Source organism: Chaetodon trifascialis, chromosome 11 (genome assembly GCF_039877785.1).
Source record: "Chaetodon trifascialis isolate fChaTrf1 chromosome 11, fChaTrf1.hap1, whole genome shotgun sequence".
In the NCBI taxonomy this organism is placed as follows: Eukaryota; Metazoa; Chordata; class Actinopteri; order Chaetodontiformes; family Chaetodontidae; genus Chaetodon; species Chaetodon trifascialis.
This window is the reverse complement of record NC_092066.1, coordinates 21,245,989-21,264,638: the sequence shown is the minus strand read 5'-3', so window position 1 is coordinate 21,264,638 and position 18,650 is coordinate 21,245,989. Positions and strand designations below refer to the sequence as shown.

At 43.2% G+C, this 18,650-nt stretch overlaps 1 protein-coding gene across 1 annotated transcript; it reads right to left on the bottom strand.

Annotated features, from left to right (window-relative positions):
* Window positions 1-10,813: 10,813 nt before the first annotated feature.
* LOC139338851 (serine/threonine-protein kinase pim-2-like) lies at window positions 10,814-15,904 on the bottom strand. The gene is made up of 7 exons (XM_070974133.1): window positions 15,421-15,904; window positions 14,222-14,316; window positions 14,080-14,127; window positions 13,695-13,916; window positions 11,353-11,530; window positions 11,032-11,205; window positions 10,814-10,917 (listed from the first exon to the last, which is right to left on the bottom strand). Exons 1-7 carry the CDS (start codon window positions 15,902-15,904, stop codon window positions 10,814-10,816), a joined length of 1,305 nt encoding a protein of 434 aa, XP_070830234.1.
* Window positions 15,905-18,650: the final 2,746 nt, after the last annotated feature.

The window sequence follows — 18,650 nt, the reverse complement described above, 5'->3', positions numbered from 1 at the left end:
GGTTAACCTCCAGTAGTGTTTCATCATCATGGATACACCTACTGTAATGATCACACTCATCCCACAACATTCATTAACAGAACAGGCCCAACAGTTTGTGCTACCCTGCACACACTCTGTACTTCCTCTTGTCTTGCGTTAATACACTCCTACATGTTCATCACAAATACATTTCGACATTCAACAATTGAGAGAACATCCTGGTGGTTCAGCTCTTTTGAATGCTAGACACCTACTCTCCATGAATTAATAGTAACCATAACCCAACAATCCTTTAAAAATGGTTCATTTTTATGACTTAACATGTATTCATCATGTATATCTTTTTATTCATTTATTTATTTATGTTTTTCAGGTAGCATATAGGGAATACAACTAGCAAGTCATTATATGACCCTGTGTTGTAGATTAGCACATGAATGAACCTTGTACCCTTGTACCTTACCTTGTACTTTACTGAAACCATTTAGATAACGTTCTATAACGACAGCCAGTAAGCAGGCAAAGGTGACATTCATACATGGCATTTTAAAGGAACACAAGAAATGACAGTAATCCACAGAGAAATTAAAAAAAAAAGAAAAGAATGTACACTCTTTCAGTGTATAACCTTGGAACGTTTACCTAACACGCACCAAGAGTTGTTTTTTTTCCCCCCTTCAGCAGGTAAAAATACTAACTGAACACTATCAATGATGATTTATGATGGACTGTTCACACAAACTCTGGGGCAATAGGCTGCTAATGATTGTGAATGGGACCCTGCGCTGCATCCCGGCGCCACCTGCTGAGCTCCAGAGAATTCAAGGTGTTCAGTGGCGCAACAGAAGGTCGAGTAAAGGTCAACTTTATGAAAATGTCCTCTGACGCAATGCAAGCGACAACCAGATGAGAGCCAATCAAAATTGTTTTGATTCCCACAGGCCCAGAGTTGTTGACAACTAACACAAATTGTGTAAAACTTTTTCAGAAGACCACAGTCCCGTCAGAGCAGAGTATCATGTGGTCAATGCAATGCAGGCTCAGAGCTACGGCTTCATGAGAGGCCAGAGACTGCTTATGATTTTGTATATGTGTGAACGCAGTGTGAGGGCTGACACAGGGACAGGGCTCTATGGATGGACTAAATGCGCTGTGAATGTTGAATCTCAAATTGCTAAACCTACAGGCAGACATTTTTTGTAGGTAATGTGCATTTAATTAAAGACATTTTTGTGTGTTTGTGTGTGTTAATGGTTTTAAATGCCTGATGCCTGACCTCTGTTCAGCTGCCTGGTGGCAGTGGAGCATGCTGTACATGCAACATCTGTCATATCAATCCTGTCTCTAGAAATTACATTTCTATATTATATACTAACTTCAGAATTCACATTTGTAGTTCTGACAAATGTAATTACTGCCTGGAGTGAACATTTGTTTGATTGAATAAAACAACTCACAGGGAGGTGGTCGATGAAGATGATGAAAAAGTTTGGATAATGGCGACAAAAGAGGTGAAATGCTAAAAGAAAACAGCTGGTGGAACATCTCACCGTTAATCAGGTTACCTGGCAACAGGTGAGTAATTGATTGGGTATATAAAGAGCATCTCACAGAGACACAGTCTTTCTGAAGTAAAGATGGGGAGGGGTTCATTTCTGTGACAGACTGCGCCAGGAAATAGTGAAACAATTTAAAAATAATGTTTGTCAACATAAAACTGCAAAGAATTTGGGGGTTTCATTGTCTGCAGTTCATGAAGTCAATAAAAGATTGAGAGAATCTGAAGAAATCTGGACACAAGGGACAAATCTGAAAACCAGTGTTGGCTGGCCGTGATGCTCAGGCCCTCAGATGCCACTGCACTGAAAACAGACATGATTCTGTAGTGGACATCACTGCATGGGCTCAGGAACATTTCCAAAAACCATCGTCTGTGAACACAGTTCATCGCTGCACCACAAATACAAGCTGAAACTCTACCATGCAAAGAGAAACTGTACATAAACCAGATCAACTAACGCAGCTGCCCTCTCATTTAAGATGGACTGAGGCGAAGTGGAACACTGATCAGTTAAAATTTGAAATTCTTTTTGGAAATTATGGACGCCGCAGTAAAAGAATGTGGATGCTAAACCAGAACTGAACCAAACGCTTACAGTGTTCTTGAGCTTCTCAGAAACATGTTGCTGCCATCAAATTCTAAATGAGGATATAATTTTCCAAAACAATGAAAAATCTCAGTGTGAGCTTTTGACATGTTTTCTATGTCTTTATGCTATTTTCAATTAAATATGAGGTTTCAGCGTTTTGCAAATCAAATTCAGTTTCTATTTACATTTTACACAGCGTCCCAATTTTTGGGGAAACAGAGTAATTCAGCAGCATTACATTTCCATGACAACATATTGTCTGTCGCTAATTAGCTTCATATAAACATGATTACTGAGAGACAGGGCCCAACATATTATCACCTTCTTAAGTTGTTATGACAAATGTGTTAACAAGCAACCCCCCACCCCCACCCCAAGCAAACAAACAAAAAAACAAAATGTAAGACTGCATTCCAAAACCTGCTTTCTGCTCCCAGTTTACCCACTTTATTTAAATGAGTAAGCCATCATAAGCAGCAGGAAGCAAAAACTGATTTTAGCTGGTGGAAAGCAGCTCACGTTTCAGAGGTTATTGAGCATATCATGAGGTTGCACAAGAGAAAATCCAACTTTATCTACTGTATCACCACCTCACTGCACTCTCTTCTTCACAGCAGCCACCATTTCCATCTTCATTGCCCTGAGCCATCATTTTACCCTCAGTCACCCTCCTCTCTGCTCTCACCACTGCACTCTATCATCTCCACCCATCATCCTCCCATCCACCCACCAGTCCCCTCACCATCCTCTGAATGCATCTAACCATCACACACTCAAAAAATGGATTGTGCTGTGAGAGTGTGAATGTGTGTGTGTATGACACTGTGTGTTGGCGGTGGGGACACTGTATCCATAGGTTCCAGATGACCGCACGCAGTGAAGGTACCCTGGGTGGGGCCTCTTGCTCTATCGTCCCCTTACTAAGCAAACTCATGCAGGAACAAACACTCCATGAGTCCATGGTGTGGTGAATGTAGCACCAGATGGCTAGCACTCCATCAGAGGAGGTATCTCTATGATCCTAAACAAACTGAAGTGGGAGGTGTGTGTGTGTGTGTGTGTGTGTGTGTGTGTGTGTGTGTGTGTGTGTGTGTGTGTGTGTGTAGCATGATTCGAGTGTCTGTAAACCTTTTAGCTTGGGACGGTTAGAACGCTCAAAAGAAATGCTTTAGTTGAAAGGTGGAATCAAAAGAAATAAATGCTGTTACTTCAGAAAACACTGGGTCAGGGTGAAGAGTGTGTTCAAAAAGAAAATGCACTTATACACACCATCAGTTGTTCTAAACTTATACTGATAAATTATTGTAGCTACACCAGCAATGGCTGGCCCATAGGGGGCGCTGGGGCTCTGCCCCACCAGCTGTGGAGGGGAAAAATATCTTCTGTGGTTTTTTTAATCAATGTCAGTTTTACTTAATAGTATCTGTGTGTGTGTGTGTGCCTACATGCAATTTAAACCATTTAAACAACAACACCAACTGACACTCCAGTGAATTTCCACTGACAGACAGTGTATCATTCTCTCATGGGGTGCTCGGCAAAGCGCCCCTAACTTTCAGCTTACTAGCCAATCCGGTTATGGTTGCTAGGGGAAAATGATGAATAATTGGCCTATCAACGTCGCCAAATTTAACGCCTGTGGGGCGCTGGAAATGTAGCCCCAACTGCTACATAAGATGCGTGAAGGTTTAGGATTTCTGGAGCTACGTGAGGAGCCAGTGATAGGTTTTTTTTCATAGTGCGACTGTCAGACTCTGTCCAACGAATGAGGTGTGGGGAGGTCCACCGCCTGGATCCGGCTCTGCCTGGAGAGTGTTGCGAACCACCGCCTCCACATCCCAAGAGACCGCCGCCACCACTTGCTCAGCTGGCAGGATGGTCTCTGGCTCTTCCTCCATGTCGTCTTCTGCCAGTGTGAATTGCCGGGACAGGGCATCGGGTTTGGTATTACGAGAGCCAGGCCGATAGGTTAAAGTAAAATTGAACTGGCCAAAAAACCTAGACTACCTGGCCTGGTGTGAATTAAGTCTTTTGGCAGTCTGAATGTACGCCAGGTTCTTGTGGTCTGTCCAAACCACAAAGGGCCCCCTCCAGCCGGTGACGCCACTCCTCCAGCGCCAGCTTGACTTTCGTGAGGCCGAAAGGCATGACTAAATACTCGAAATGCCCGAGCGGCATGTTGAAGGCTGTCTTCCATTCATCCCATTCCCTTACACATACTAGGTGGTAAGCGTTCCTCAAATCCAATTGAGAGAAGACTGTAGCTCCCTGGAGGGGCTCGAACGCGGCCAAGAGTAATGGCAATGGATATTTATTTTTTATTGTTATAGCATTTAACCCACGGAAATCAATGCACGGACGCAGCGACTTGTCCTTCTTCTCCACAAAAAAGAAACCTGCGCCGAGAGGAGAGGAGGAGGGCCTGATAATACCTGCTGCCAGAGATTCACCTATATACTGCTCCATAGCCTCCTGCTCCGGCTTAGACAGGCTGTAAAGGCAGCTGCATGGTAATGGCGCTCCGGGCAGGAGGTCTATGGAGCAGTCATAAGGTCTGTGAGGGGGCAGAGAAAGAGCATGACATTTTTTTCAATTCAATTCAATTTTATTTGTATAGTGCCAAATCACAACAGAAGTTGTCTCAGGACACTTTCCATATAGAGCTGGTACAGACCAAGCTCTTTTATCTACAGAGAACCAACAATTCCCCCATGAGCAAGCACTTGGCGACAGTGGCGAGGAAAAACTTCCTTTTAACAGGCAGAAACCTCAGGCAGAACCAGGCTCTGGGTGGGCGGCCATCTGCCTCGACCGGTTGGGTGAGAGAGGGAGAGCAAGAGAGGGAGAGTGAGACAGAGAGACAGACATGCAGTCACAGTAACAGTGACAGTGGATGTAATAACAGTAGTAGCAGTTGCAGTGGATGTCAGGCAGGGCCATGGCAGGAGACGCAGCTGTAATCCATAATCCAGATTCAGCCACTGTCCATAGGAACCTGCAAGACGACCAAGCACAGAGACTCCGGGGAAGGAGCTAAGTTAGTAACACGTCGTGGTAGGACACGAAAGCGTGCAGATGGAGAGGGACAGAAGGACAGAGGAGCTCGGTGTATCTTTGGAGGTCCCCCGACAGTCTAATCCTATAGCAGCATAACTAGGGGCTGGTCCAGGACAAGCCTGAGCCAGCCCTAACTATAAGCTTTATCAAAAAGGAAAGTTTTAAGCCTACTCTTAAATGTAGAGACAGTGTCTGCCTCCCGGACAAAGACTGGAAGATGGTTCCACAGGAGAGGAGCTTGATAGCTAAATGCTCTGACTCCTGTTCTGCTTTTTGAGACTTTAGGAACCATAAGTAGACCTGCATTCTGAGAACGCAGTGTTCGAGTGGGGTAATAAGGTACTATGAGCTCTTTAAGATAAGAAGGTGCCTGGCCATTTATGGCTTTGTAAGTAAGGAGGAGAATTTTAAATTCTATTCTAAACTTTACAGGGAGCCAGTGCAGAGCGGCTAGTATTGGAGAAATATGATCTCTCTTCCTGGTTTTTGTCAGAACACGTGCTGCAGCGTTCTGGAGCAACTGGAGAATATTCAGCAACGAATTTGGGCAGCCTGATAGTAAGGAATTGCAATAATCCAGCCTGGAAGTTACAAATGCATGGACTAGTTTTTCTGCATTACTTTGAGACAAAATATGCCTGATTTTTGCAATATTACGTAGGTGAAAAAAGGCAATCCTTGAAATTTGTTTTACATGGGAGTGAAAGGACATGTCTTGGTCAAAGATAACTCCCAGATTCTTTACAGTGGTGCTGGAGGCCAGCGCAATGCCATCCATAACTGCTATGGCATCAGAAAGTGACTTTCTAAGATGTTTAGGGCCTACTACTATAACTTCAGTTTTGTCCGAGTTTAGCATCAGAAAATTGCAGGTCATCCAGGTCTTTATGTCCTGAAGACATGCTTGTAGTCTAGTTAACAGACTGGTTTCTTCTGGCTTCATTGATAAATATAGCTGGGAATCATCTGCATAGCAATGAAAATTTATTGAGTGTTTCCTGATAATCTTACCTAAAGGAAGCATATATAAGGTGAATAGAATTGGTCCAAGCACAGAACCCTACGGAACTCCATAGCTGACCTTCAGGGCATTCAATCGATCGCAACTGGACTTTGTCAGTTTGTCTTGGAAGACGTTTCGCCTCTCATCCGAGCAGGCTTCATCAGTTCATGCGCACCAGACTAGATAGGACAGCTCTAGTCTAATGAAATGGTGTTAGGTTCAAGTATTTATCCTCTGAGTGAGGCCAACCCCCAAAACCAAGGATGGTATCACTCTATTGTGAGGCAAACAATCCCCATTAAGGCGGGGTAGGGTGCGACCCTTGGGTGTCAACGACAGTCGTCTGCCTCGTTAGTGTCCCATTCTTGTCATTGGGAGGCTCCTTGAGCCATGTGTGAATGGCTTTGTTGTTTATTTTCAGAGGCTAAGTTTTTGAATCTCTTTGGAAGAGATGAAAGGACAGCATTGTATGTGGGAGATAGGTGGTGTCTCAGACCTCCCCCTCTTCAGAGACGGTTTTTCAACCTTGACATGGATGGCTTCTCTCACTCTTCTTTCAAACCATCTGTCTTCTCTGTCCAGAATATGTACATTTTTATCCTCAAAGGAGTGTGCTTCCTTCTTGAGGTGCAGGTAAACAGCTGAGTCTGGACCTGAAGAGTTAGCCCTTCTGTGTTGTGCCATGCGTCTGCTCAGTGGCTGTTTTGTTTCCCCAATATATAAGTCTGTGCATTCCTCACTGCACTGGACTGCATACACCAGATTGTTCTTCTGAGTATGAGGTGTCCGGTCTTTGGGGTGCACCAGCCTTTGTCTGAGAGTGTTCCAAGGTTTGAAATGTACCGGGATGTTGTGTTTGTTAAAGATTCGCCTGAGTTTCTCTGATACACCAGACACATATGGAATGACAATGTTATGCCGTCTGTCTCTCTTTTCTTCCTCTGTCACCCTGTTCTTTCTGGAAGCGGCTGAACTTTTCACAAAAGACCAGCTGGGATAACCACAAGTTTTGAGAGCATCCCTCAGGTGTTTGTGTTCCTTGTCGCTGGCCTGTTGGCTGGTTGGAACATTATCAGCTCTGTGCTGGAGAGTTCTGATAACACCTAGTTTGTGTTCCAGTGGGTGATGTGAGTCAAAAAGGAGGTACTGGTCTGTGTGAGTAGGTTTTCTGTAAACCCCAATATGGAGGCTCCTGTTCTCTCCAATGTGGACATCACAGTCCAAAAAAGGCACACTCATGTCCTTGACATCCTCTCGAGTGAATTTGATGTTCCTATCCACTGAGTTAATGTGCTCGGTAAAGGCTTGCACTTCTTGGCTTTGGATTTTAACCCAAGTGTCATCCACATATCTGTACCAATGACTTGGTGTTGTTCCTTTGAAAGAGTTCAGGGCCGTTCTTTCCATGTTCTCCATGTACAGGTTAGCCACAATGGGGGATACTGGTGAACCCTCGATTTCAATGCCATATGTCAACAAGGTCGAGGGTGTGGTTAAAACAGTGAGTCGGTTCATGTACATTCTGAATGATCAGAGTCTCAATAATCAGAGTTGGTTTCTCAGCGGGTGTGTCGCCGAGTGGGGAGAACCTGTTAGAAACATGAAGCGGTTGGTGGTGACCTGTGGGCTTCAGCTTGGGACTATGCTTCCTTCGAACAGTCACCCAGCCTCCCTGGTTTCCCGGCTGCTCGGGAGCTATCGAGGGACGGCTAGCCGGAGCTGCACTTGGTCAGTCCGCACCTACAGCTAATGGTTTGGTTTCCATGGTGTGGAGCCGAGCTTCCATTTCACTAAGCCTCGCCTCCAAACTCACCAAATAAACTACATTTATTACATGTACCAGTATCAGTAAAGGAGGCAGAGGAGTTGCTAAACATGTGACACACCAAGCAGGAGAGAGCTGGAGAGGGACAGAGAGAAGCCATGGCTAGCTGCTAGGCTAAGCTGGTGTAGCTAGCAGAGCAGACAAACGCGTAGACAAATAAAATTAACGGTTGCTAAATAAACAGACTTATGGGTGCTTGAGCAGAACTACTGTTACTTTAGAGCGCGGATAAAAGGCCGCTGTAACAAAACACAGAGCAAATTACACTCAGAGGAACAAGAGCGACAAACGCACGCTACTCCTAACGCAGCAACAGGAAGTGAGACGATACGCTTACGTCACCACGTCAGCAAATGAGCTCTCAGCTGAGACTGAGCTGAGGTATTGTTAAATACCTCGGCCAAATCATGGTAACACTGAGGGACCGCAGAGAGGTCCAGGGAAGTAACCTTCTCCGGAGTCTCTGTTTCCACCATGGGAGGAAAACCCGAGCCTAAACAATTAGCGTGACAAAACGAACTCCAGGAGAAAATCTTACCGGCTGACCAATCTATATGGGGGTTGTGGGCTCGAAGCCAGGGATGACCTAATACTATGCTGGTGGATGGAGAAGAGAGGACCTTGAATGGTAGCTGCTTGTGGTGATTACCAGAAATTACTAACTGAAGAGGGGCAGTTTGGTGGGTGATGGTGGTGAGGAGCTTACCATCTAGTGCATTAACATGGTAGCTAACTCAGCCAGGGGAACGCCTGCCTGGTGCGTAAACTCTGCGTCGAGGAAATTGTCCTCGGCTCCGGAGTCGCACTGGCCAAGAGCCACCAGCAGAGACCTAGGTGACACGCAGCTCTAAGCGAGGGCGCGTGGGCTCCAAGGGGCTGGTCTGACCCGACAGTACGTCTACACTTACTGCCAGGCCGGCTCTATTGGCTGAATAGGGCACTGGGCTAAGTGGTGCGATTTGTCATCGCAGTAGAAACAAGCACCGGAGTGCCACCGGACAGGAAGGCGAAGGCGAGGAGCGCTCCGGGGCCGATTGCCTGGAGCTCTCCTCTGCCGAGATCCAGCATCCCCCCTCGCTGCCTCGCTGCCACGTTCATGCAGCCGGTTATCTAATCGGACGGCAAGCTTAACAAGCATGTCAAAATCCGTGGGACTATCCCAGGAAGCCAACTCATCCTTTAACCTATCATTCAGGCCCTTGATTCCCCTTTCTGTACTCTTTCACCAGCGTCCTAAACTGCACGGAGTAATCCCCCATGGATAGCGATCCCTGGCTGAGCTCCAGTACCCGGCCAAGGCGTTACCGCCATGATCAGGGTGATCAAAAACTGAGCTAAACTGCTGGATGAATGAATCATAACTTAACTCCTCAAACTCCAGCTGGCAGCTCAAAGCTTCTGCCCAGGCTAATGCCTGACCCAATCATGTAGAAAATCTTGGTCTGCCTATTAGCAAAGGCGTGGGAACGCTGGGCGAAGGTCAACCGGCATTATAATAAGAAGCCGCGACAGTGATTTAAATCCCCCGAAAAGGGCTCAGGATTTGATATGGGAACTTCACGAGTGGGGTGAGCGTCCGTCTGAGTAGCTAGCCCAGCCACTTGCGTGGTGAGCTGGTTAACCTGAAGGACTAACTGTTGCGTAGTCTCGAGCAGGGAATGCAGTGCGTGATCGTGGTGGCTTAGCAACTCATCCTGCTTCCGTAACGCGTAATGCACAGCGGGGTCCCCGTCCCTGAGCCGAGTGTCCGCTTGGTCCATATTGGCCAGATTGTTCTGTTAAGATTCCGAAGAATCAGGACCAGAGGTGTGGACAAACAGCAGGAGACCAGGAGCCGTTCACAAGAAAAAACAAACGGTTTATTACAAAACAAGGAAAAATACAAGAACACAAAATCAGCCCAATAAAACAAAAGATCACTACACCGTGGCGAGCGGGTAGGAAACAATAACCATAAACTAAAGAACAACAACTAAACTCTGACTGTTGCTACCAAAACCCTAGGAATAACAATAACACAAAATCAGCCCTAAGAAACACAAAAATCACTACTCCGTGGCGAGCGGGTAGGAAACAATAACCATAAACTAAAGAACAACAACTAAACTCTGACTGTTGCTACCAAAACCCTCGGAATAACAATAACACAAAATCAGCCCTAAGAAACACAAAAATCACTACTCCGTGGCGAGCGGGTAGGAAACAATAACCATAAACTAAAGAATAACAACTAAACTCTGACTGTTGCTATCAAACCCTCAGAATAACAATAACACAAAATCAGCCTTAAGAAACACAAAAATCACTACTCCGTGGCGAGCGGGTAGGAAACAATAACCATAAACTAAAGAATAACAACTAAACTCTGACTGTTGCTACCAAAACCCTCGGAATAACAATAACACAAAATCAGCCCTAAGAAACACAAAAATCACTACTCCGTGGCGAGCGGGTAGGAAACAATAACCATAAACTAAAGAATAACAACTAAACTCTGAGTGTTGTTACCAAAACCCTCGGAATAACAATAACACAAAATCAGCCCTAAGAAACACAAAAATCACTACTCCGTGGCGAGCGGGTAGGAGTAATAACCATAGACTAGGAAATACACCTGCACTGCAGGCAATGACAGAGAGACAGAGAGACGGAAACACACAGACCACCCTCTATACGGATGGCTGGGGGTCTGACAGGATCCAAAGGAGGGACAAGCTGCAGTATTGTTACTGTACATCATCAAGGGCTGGTGGGAGGAGCCTCTCTGAGTGTCTTTCTTATTGGTTGTTGGAAGGTTCAAGGGCGGAGATGTCTGAGAGCGGAGAAAGACTGCAGTTCCTCCAGAGTTGCTCGCAATGTAGGTTCTCTGGTCAGACACCTGTACAGCAAAATCTTTACATCTGAAAATCAAGAGAGAAATCGGGAGATCAAAGGTTTTAGTGGGCAGTTTCAATGAACCAACACAAAAATAAACCTGAAGAACAGATTTTGGTGTGTGGGTGTGGGTGTCTTACCAGCAGACAGTGCCCTGTTGATGTGAATGCATTCACTAAAGAAGTGCCGGGTGCTAAAATATGGGTGTCCTTCCAGCAACAAATAGAAGAGTGCGCCCAGCTGATAAACAGTGGTGGGACACGCCTTGTATGCCCGATGTGAAAACCACTCTGGAGGGAAGAATAAATGGGTACCTGGGACACATCAACAGAGGAGTGGAAGGAGACGGACAGACAGATGGAGAGAAAAGAAAGAAAAAAGTTGAGGTCAAGCTTTAACAATGAAAGTCATTTTTTCAGAGATTGACAAATGGGTGAGGAGCAGAAAACTTGATGTCATACCACAGAAGGAAGTGAAGGTCATCTCTGATGAGAAGCTGGCACAGCCGAAGTCAATTATCCTCACTCTTGGTAGACCGGAGTCCAACTGAACCAGGACATTTTGTAACTTGATGTCCCGGTGGAAGATGCCCTTAGAGTGCATGTCGATGGCTGCGTCCACAAGCTGTCTCAGGATAAACTGAAACAGAGAGAAAGAGGTGAAGGGATTGTAAGGAAGTATTTTCTCCTGATTCTCCAGGAGGAAAAGTCTTATACAACATAATGATGATGATATGACTGTGTTGGCAATAATATACCAGTAACTGAGCTCCAAGAGATTTTCATTCTTAAGCTCAAATCTACTTGTAAAGGTGCAGTCACACCTAGGGTTGCCACCTTTCAGAAATGAAAATAAGGGACGTCCACCACAGCTCCTCGGGGCCATGACCACCACGGCCCGACTCCCGTGGGGTGGGGCGCCCGCAGCAGTGGTATGATTTATTTTGTGCCACTGTTTTTAGTAAAGGGGTGATCAAGAAAGCAATTAGTCATACTTAAAGCTTGAAATGCTTTATTACCAGTGAACACATTCTTTATTGTGCAACATTACTGCATTTAAAATGCTTTTCATTAGGCTACATAAAGCCATAATTACATGCATCCCTATTTAACATACAATGAGGAAAATATATAACAAAGTGCCATATGCACACAACTTAGTTCTTGCACAATCAATTAACCTAGTTAATGAGACAGGTCAGATGAGGTCATCCAAACAGTTAAACCACACTAATAAAAGAATTTATGTAATGATCACTGAACACTGTATTCCTCAAAAATATAAACATTTTGACATAGAATACACAGAAAGCTCTACAAACATTTTTAGTCTAGGAACGAATATATATTTAAAAAATAAACGTTTTCTCTTAACAATGTTTATTTATTAACTGTTAATCCATTAGTATGATTTGTTCTTTGAATGGCCATTTTATTGGCTAATACTGCTGTATATTAAATAAATGATCATTCATTCGACTTTAAAAATTCAACATCCTGAACAATCAATCAAACCACAATAGTCTACTAAAATAGGCTCTGCCCATGCACTGACATATTCTGGCAAAAGCACAACCAGATAGGAAATTGAATCAATCATGACATAATGTCCCATACCCTGTCAGTCCCAGGAGATTATTGGGGTATGAAGAACTGAGACACTGACGCTTGGGTCTTCTGCGTTCTTACGTGCCTGCAGTGTTGCTCTCCTGATGCATGCTGTCTGATGTCAGCCCACCGTGCGCCACTGAAAACACTCGCCGACATATTTATTTTATAATTTGCCTTGTAATCATCTGCACTGACGCTGTCCAGCCAAGGATGCGCCTCTTCCCACTCACGTCTGTACTTTTGCAAGCGTTTTCGCTTTTGAGGACGTGGTGGAGTATCGGGTGTAGTGGACATTTTTAAAAGGCGCGGGTGTTGTGAGGAGCGCCGGTGTGTGGTGTCTGTCTCTAGGCAACCGTGACAGCAACACACGCAGGCAGAGAGGCACAGACACACGACCGGAGGGGGGGTCCTGCGTAGATCCCGCCACGACAATTTTGCTGGCCTTAGTATTTCCTGTGATTTATTTTGTTCATTATTGTTAGATTTAGTGTTGATGTGTGTGTGACAGACATGTGTTTTGGACATTTGTGAAAATACGGAACAAATCGTGTCCCGTTTTGGTTCAATACGGGACGCAACATTTAATTGTCAATTAAAGGACGATTCCGTATTTTACGCGACAGGTGGCAGCCCTAGTCACACCAGCACTTAAAACACAAAGTTTCTGAAGGAAACTTGATTCATTTCAATGAAACACATGCAATTAATGGATTTATCAGTGGTGGTAAAGTAAATCCACACTAATATTTTTGTATGAGGACACTTATTTCATGTCCTCTGTCATAAAAGAAGCTGGTTTACAGACCAGTTATTTGACAGCTGTTTCCTCTTTTGAAAAACTCTCTGCCCTGTTAGCAACTGAGCTAACACACTCTTCAACTGATATTCAGGAAGCTAGCTAACACAGAAAGCTATTGCAGCCATGATGTAACTGATGACTACATGTTCTTGGCTGACCATTGTGTTAACCCTTTGCGTCCTGACTACAGTAGTTCCCGACTGAAAGTATTTCCTACATCACCCAATTTCTAGCACCACCTATTGTCCAAGGACGGGCGGGTGATCTTTGCTGTGTCACTTTGTTGTGTGACCAGGCCATTATACTAAGCATGGAAATTTTAACACACCGATAAAAACTGTTATAAATACAGCTTTTCAGCTGTGGCTGAACAAAATAAAAAATGCTTCCATACCTTTGCTTCCTTTTCACTCAGGGATCCACCGCGGTATCTCAGGTAGCTGTCAAGGTCCATGGAGGAGTTTGGTCTTTCCATTACCAGTGTTAATTTCTCACCCCGAATGTACCAGTCCAGCAGGGACACAGCAGCAGATTGTCCAACTGATCCTGGTAGACCTGCAGCTTTCAGCATGAAGGCCACCTCGAGAATGATGTGAAACTCCTTCCCGTTGCAAGACTGAAGAAAACAAAAGCAAATATACCAAGTGATTATGAGCTAAAGGTCCACTAGCTAGGAGAAAGGGTCAATATGTGAGCAGGATGTGTTCGCTCATCCAAAGTTGAGCAGTGAACGAAATACTTAACATTCAGGTTTTTAATATCAGATTAGAATGACTTACCACAGTTTCACTTCTCACGGTCCGACAGGGAATGTGCTTGATTGCCACCTGCAAGACAGAAATACAGATTGGTTGGTTGGTACTTCCTGAGCATCAGTGAATGTTAGAATGTGTGTGTGAGCATTATGTTTGTGAAACTTACTGGTAATTTGTCTGATTTTCGGAATCCAGAAAACACCGAGCCAAAGCCTCCTGCGCCCAACTCAGCCAGCTGACAGTACTTGTCTTGAAAATCACCTGAAAACACAGACACATTGTTTTAGTGACCTCTGTCATTTATGTTTCAAGTAGTGCTGTCAATCGATTAAAATATTTAATCGCCATTAATCGCATAAATGTCATGGTTAACTCGCAATTAATCGCAAATTAATCGCACATTTTTATCTATTCTAAATGTCCCATTAATTATCATTTTAATACTGTTATCAACAGTACAAATGCTTTGGTACAAATGTTTTTTATTGAAAACAACGTGTAGTGTTATATTTCACACGAACATTCTCACTTTGAGCAGTCATTCACATTTGAATGAATCAAATCTCACATAATTTAACAGTCAATAAACAGATGACCAAAAAATTAAACATTTGGTTACAAAAAAAGCCCCTTCAACAACCCTTTCTAAGGGATCAAAACAGGGTGATATAAGATAGAGTTACAAAGTGCACATCATTGTAAACTAGGACTCAGCCTATAGTGCAGTTAAACCATGGCTTAAACTTTCTTAAGTTTCCTCTGAACATACAAGCAGTCAGACTGTGATGCTCTTCTGTTTATTCACCAGAGGCTCATCAACGCAGCCTCTTATTTCTCTCCAGAAAGAATGAACTTTACTTGGCTATAAGCTTGTTTTTAGTTGCGGTATCCATATGCCTCTGTCCAAACTTTGGTCTTGTCAGTCGATCCATCTGGCAACTTTTTGAAACTAAACTTTCTATTCAGACTGTTGTTCGCATCCATTTCGGCATTTCGCGCTTGACATCCGCCTACACTTTCACAGCTCGCGAGCAGGCGAGACCGAAACACGCGTGGGGCGTGTCTATTGTTTTGTTTCCGGTTTACAACCGGATCCTGTAGTTTTTGTGACGTTACTAGCAGTGACCACAGTTTATAAAAAACTACAAGTTCACTAGGTCACAAAGAACGTTAATCGCGCGATAAAAAAAAAAAAAAAAAAAAAAATGACGTCGTTAAAATTGATTTGCGTTAACGCCTTAATAACGCGATATTTTTGACAGCACTAGTTTCAAGTAATCCTGATTTTGTTCCTGAGATAAACATGAAATAACAAGCTGCCTAAATCAAGTCATGCAAAAAGTAATTTTGTTTCTGTGAGCTTACCTCTGCTGATGTTTTTTATGGAGGACATCTCAAAGATTCTCTCCTCCTCGGTTAAGGGGCTGGTAGTGTTCTGGCTGATGCTGGTGCTGGGCTGATGGATGAAGGACTCAGGGCTGCACCTCTTCTTCTTTTTAGGTGGCTCATCATCCACACTGGCCTTTCTCTTGCCGTGCTGGATCCTTGTGTCCTCCACTAACACCACACTGGGGTCACTGCTGCTGATGGTGTAGATGCTACGCCTAAACTTCTTGTTAGGTGCTTCTCCATCAGCACTGGCCTTTCTCTTGCCGTGCTGGATCCTTGTGTCCTCCACTAACACCACACTGGGGTCACTGCTGCTGATGGTGTAGATGCTATGCCTTGACTTCTTTTTAGGTGCCTCTCCATCAGCACTGGCCTTTCTCTTGCCGTGCTGGATCCTTGTGTCCTCCACTGACACCTGACTGTCTTCAGCGGTGGTGTTGCCTCTACGCTGAGACGACATCTTTAAATCTCTCAGCTTGCTGTTGTTGCTGTTGTCTACAAACGCTCTCAAACTTTGAAACAAGTGTTTCTGAAAATACAACACGCACAGATACCTGAAGAGTGTGTACTGATACAGAGTGAGTGTTCTGAGCATTTAACCTCCTGTATTTGGAATGTGATGACATATTAAAATCCAGAATATGCAAATTTGCATTCTAAAGTTCCATCTTTTTTTTTTTCTTTTTTTTTTTGCTCCAAGTGAGATCATGTGATTCTGTTCATCCTGTGTGGATCTTTTGCCTCCTTCCACATAGTGTCATTTGCCTACTGTCCCCCCCCCCCACACACACACTCCTGAATGTCCTCCCATGACAGACATTTCATATCTCTGTGTTTTTGCGCTCGAAGAGCTGTTTGTTGTTATTGAGTTCATCAACTGAGTAACCCGATGTCCCACCTTAACTTCAATATCCAGTCGAGTTTTGGCTCAAATACTAAAATAATAATAACTCAAATAATTTAGAAAACCACAAACAAAAAGTTATTCTGAGGGCAAAATCCTACAAATATGCTGAAGTAGGTCATATCTTATTTAGCATGTTTAGCAACATATTTTCTATGTAGTTTGTGTGTATTTTACACTATCAACAGCCTCACAAGTTATGTTCGCATTAAACTTTAAGCAAATTTCAAAAATTTCAGCTCAATAAAATCTGAATCACTGCACTTTTCTATCAGTGTATATGTGAATATATTCAAAAAGGAATGATTAAATTAAAAAGCACCAGTAAGTCTCATACATGATGGGATTTTAACACCCCAGAGGGCAGTTTTTAATTTATTTATCCCTTTTCACCCTTTCTGTGCGCACTGTGGATGAGGATGATGACATGTTCAAGTTACATAATTTTGTTTGGCTTTCTGATGATGGCAGACCGACAACTGCATATACAGTTGAAGAAACAGAGCAAGGCATCACAACTTCACAACTTCAACACAAGTTTGTTCCCATAAACCTTTATTGCACCTTGTTTTTCAGTGAGCCAACTTTCCATCTTAGCAAAGAATAAAAGAGTTTAAATGTTTCAGCTTTTTCCTGAATATCTGCACTGTTAAAAGAATCCTGTTTTTACAGAAAAAAAATAATACAGGCTAATTCCACAAAAAAATGAAAATGTAAAGAACAGGACCACCTGTAAATTTTGCAGTTTGAAAATGTTGTAATTTACAAACAAATTACATTTTACACCATTTTACATAAGATGAGAGAACTTTTTTCATCCCAATGCCATGGAAATTAAGTTGTTAGAGCCAGCAAAGTATTAAAAAATGGGCAAAAACAGTGGCATAGAAGGATTAAAGATAAAAAGGATACAGGATGAAAAATAAAAAATCAACTATGTATGTTTATGAATTATAAAAAGACTGTTTCCATTTTTACGAATAATCTACCAGTGCCATGTTGAATTGCACTTGAAAAGTGCTGTTGCATAAAAAAGAACAATGAATTGAACGAGTGGATGGATAATAAATAGTGTTTGTTCTTCTGCAAATTTGAAAAAATATACAACACAGTAAAAAAAATGCACAAACTGTAGTGGATGTGAGCACATGTCAGCATAAATAACAGTAGTGCAGAAAACAGGAGGTTTGTGATGTTGAAATGGGAAACAACATCAACACAGTGCCACATTAAATGATGCTGGAGTTAAACAGTCTGATGGCTGTTGGAAAGAAGGAACTGCAGTAGTGTTTAGTCTTACAGTGGATGCAGCAGTCTGTTACTGAGGGAGCTGCTGAAGCCCCTCACTGTCCATGCCGGATGAGCTGTCCATGATTGATGTCCAGTGGGCAGTCCAGGCCAGCGGAGGACTTCTGTGACAATTTCATGAAAACTGTGCAGCCTTCTTAAAGATGTTTGACTTTCACAAAAAATGTGTGTACACAGATTAAACATTGAAAAAAAGAAAAAAGAAAAAAAAATCCCCAAAATAATTTGTCTTTCCAAAAATGATTTATCTGACAACAGTGAAAATTGCCATCTGTCCTTTCCCAAACATATTTGTAATATGTATTTTACAATACAATAGAGAATGTCGTTAGCCTCATAGCATAATTGCCTAAGTCATATTTTAAGGTTTTTCGGGCGATAAGGCAGGATGAAGCAGCAGTGTCAGGAGAGTAGAGTTAGGCAGATATCTCAATTTGGCCAAAAAATGACTTAGGCAATTATGCTATGAGGCTAACGATGTGACATCTCATTGGGCTTAAAGAGGAAAGACGGAGGGAAAGAGAGAGAAACAAAGTTGAGAAAAGGAGTGAAAGAAAGGAAAATAGAGGACAAGAAAGAGATAAAATGCCTTCCTTCTGAAATGTCTAAGGACAATTAAAGGGTTATTTTTATGAACAAACAAAGAATTTTAGCACCCTTTCAGGAATGCTGTACTTCCTCAGAATAAATTGAGCAAATGTACCAATATCTAAAAAAAATGCTCTTCACTGACCATAAGAGCTTACAAAACCCAAAAAACTGCGAAATGAATTTGTGTCCAAATAGAAAAGAGAGAAGGACAGAAATTTTAACTGAACTTGCCCTGCCAGGTCTGTGTTCTCCACTTAACAGAACATGGCATCTTCCTTCTCATCACAGTAGGACAGCAGAACCAGCAGCATCTCACTGATGTCTTCAGAGCAAACACTCAGCTCTTCCCTCATCACTTCAGACTTTGTAGGACATTTTTCTCTAGTTCACACAAACTGAATTT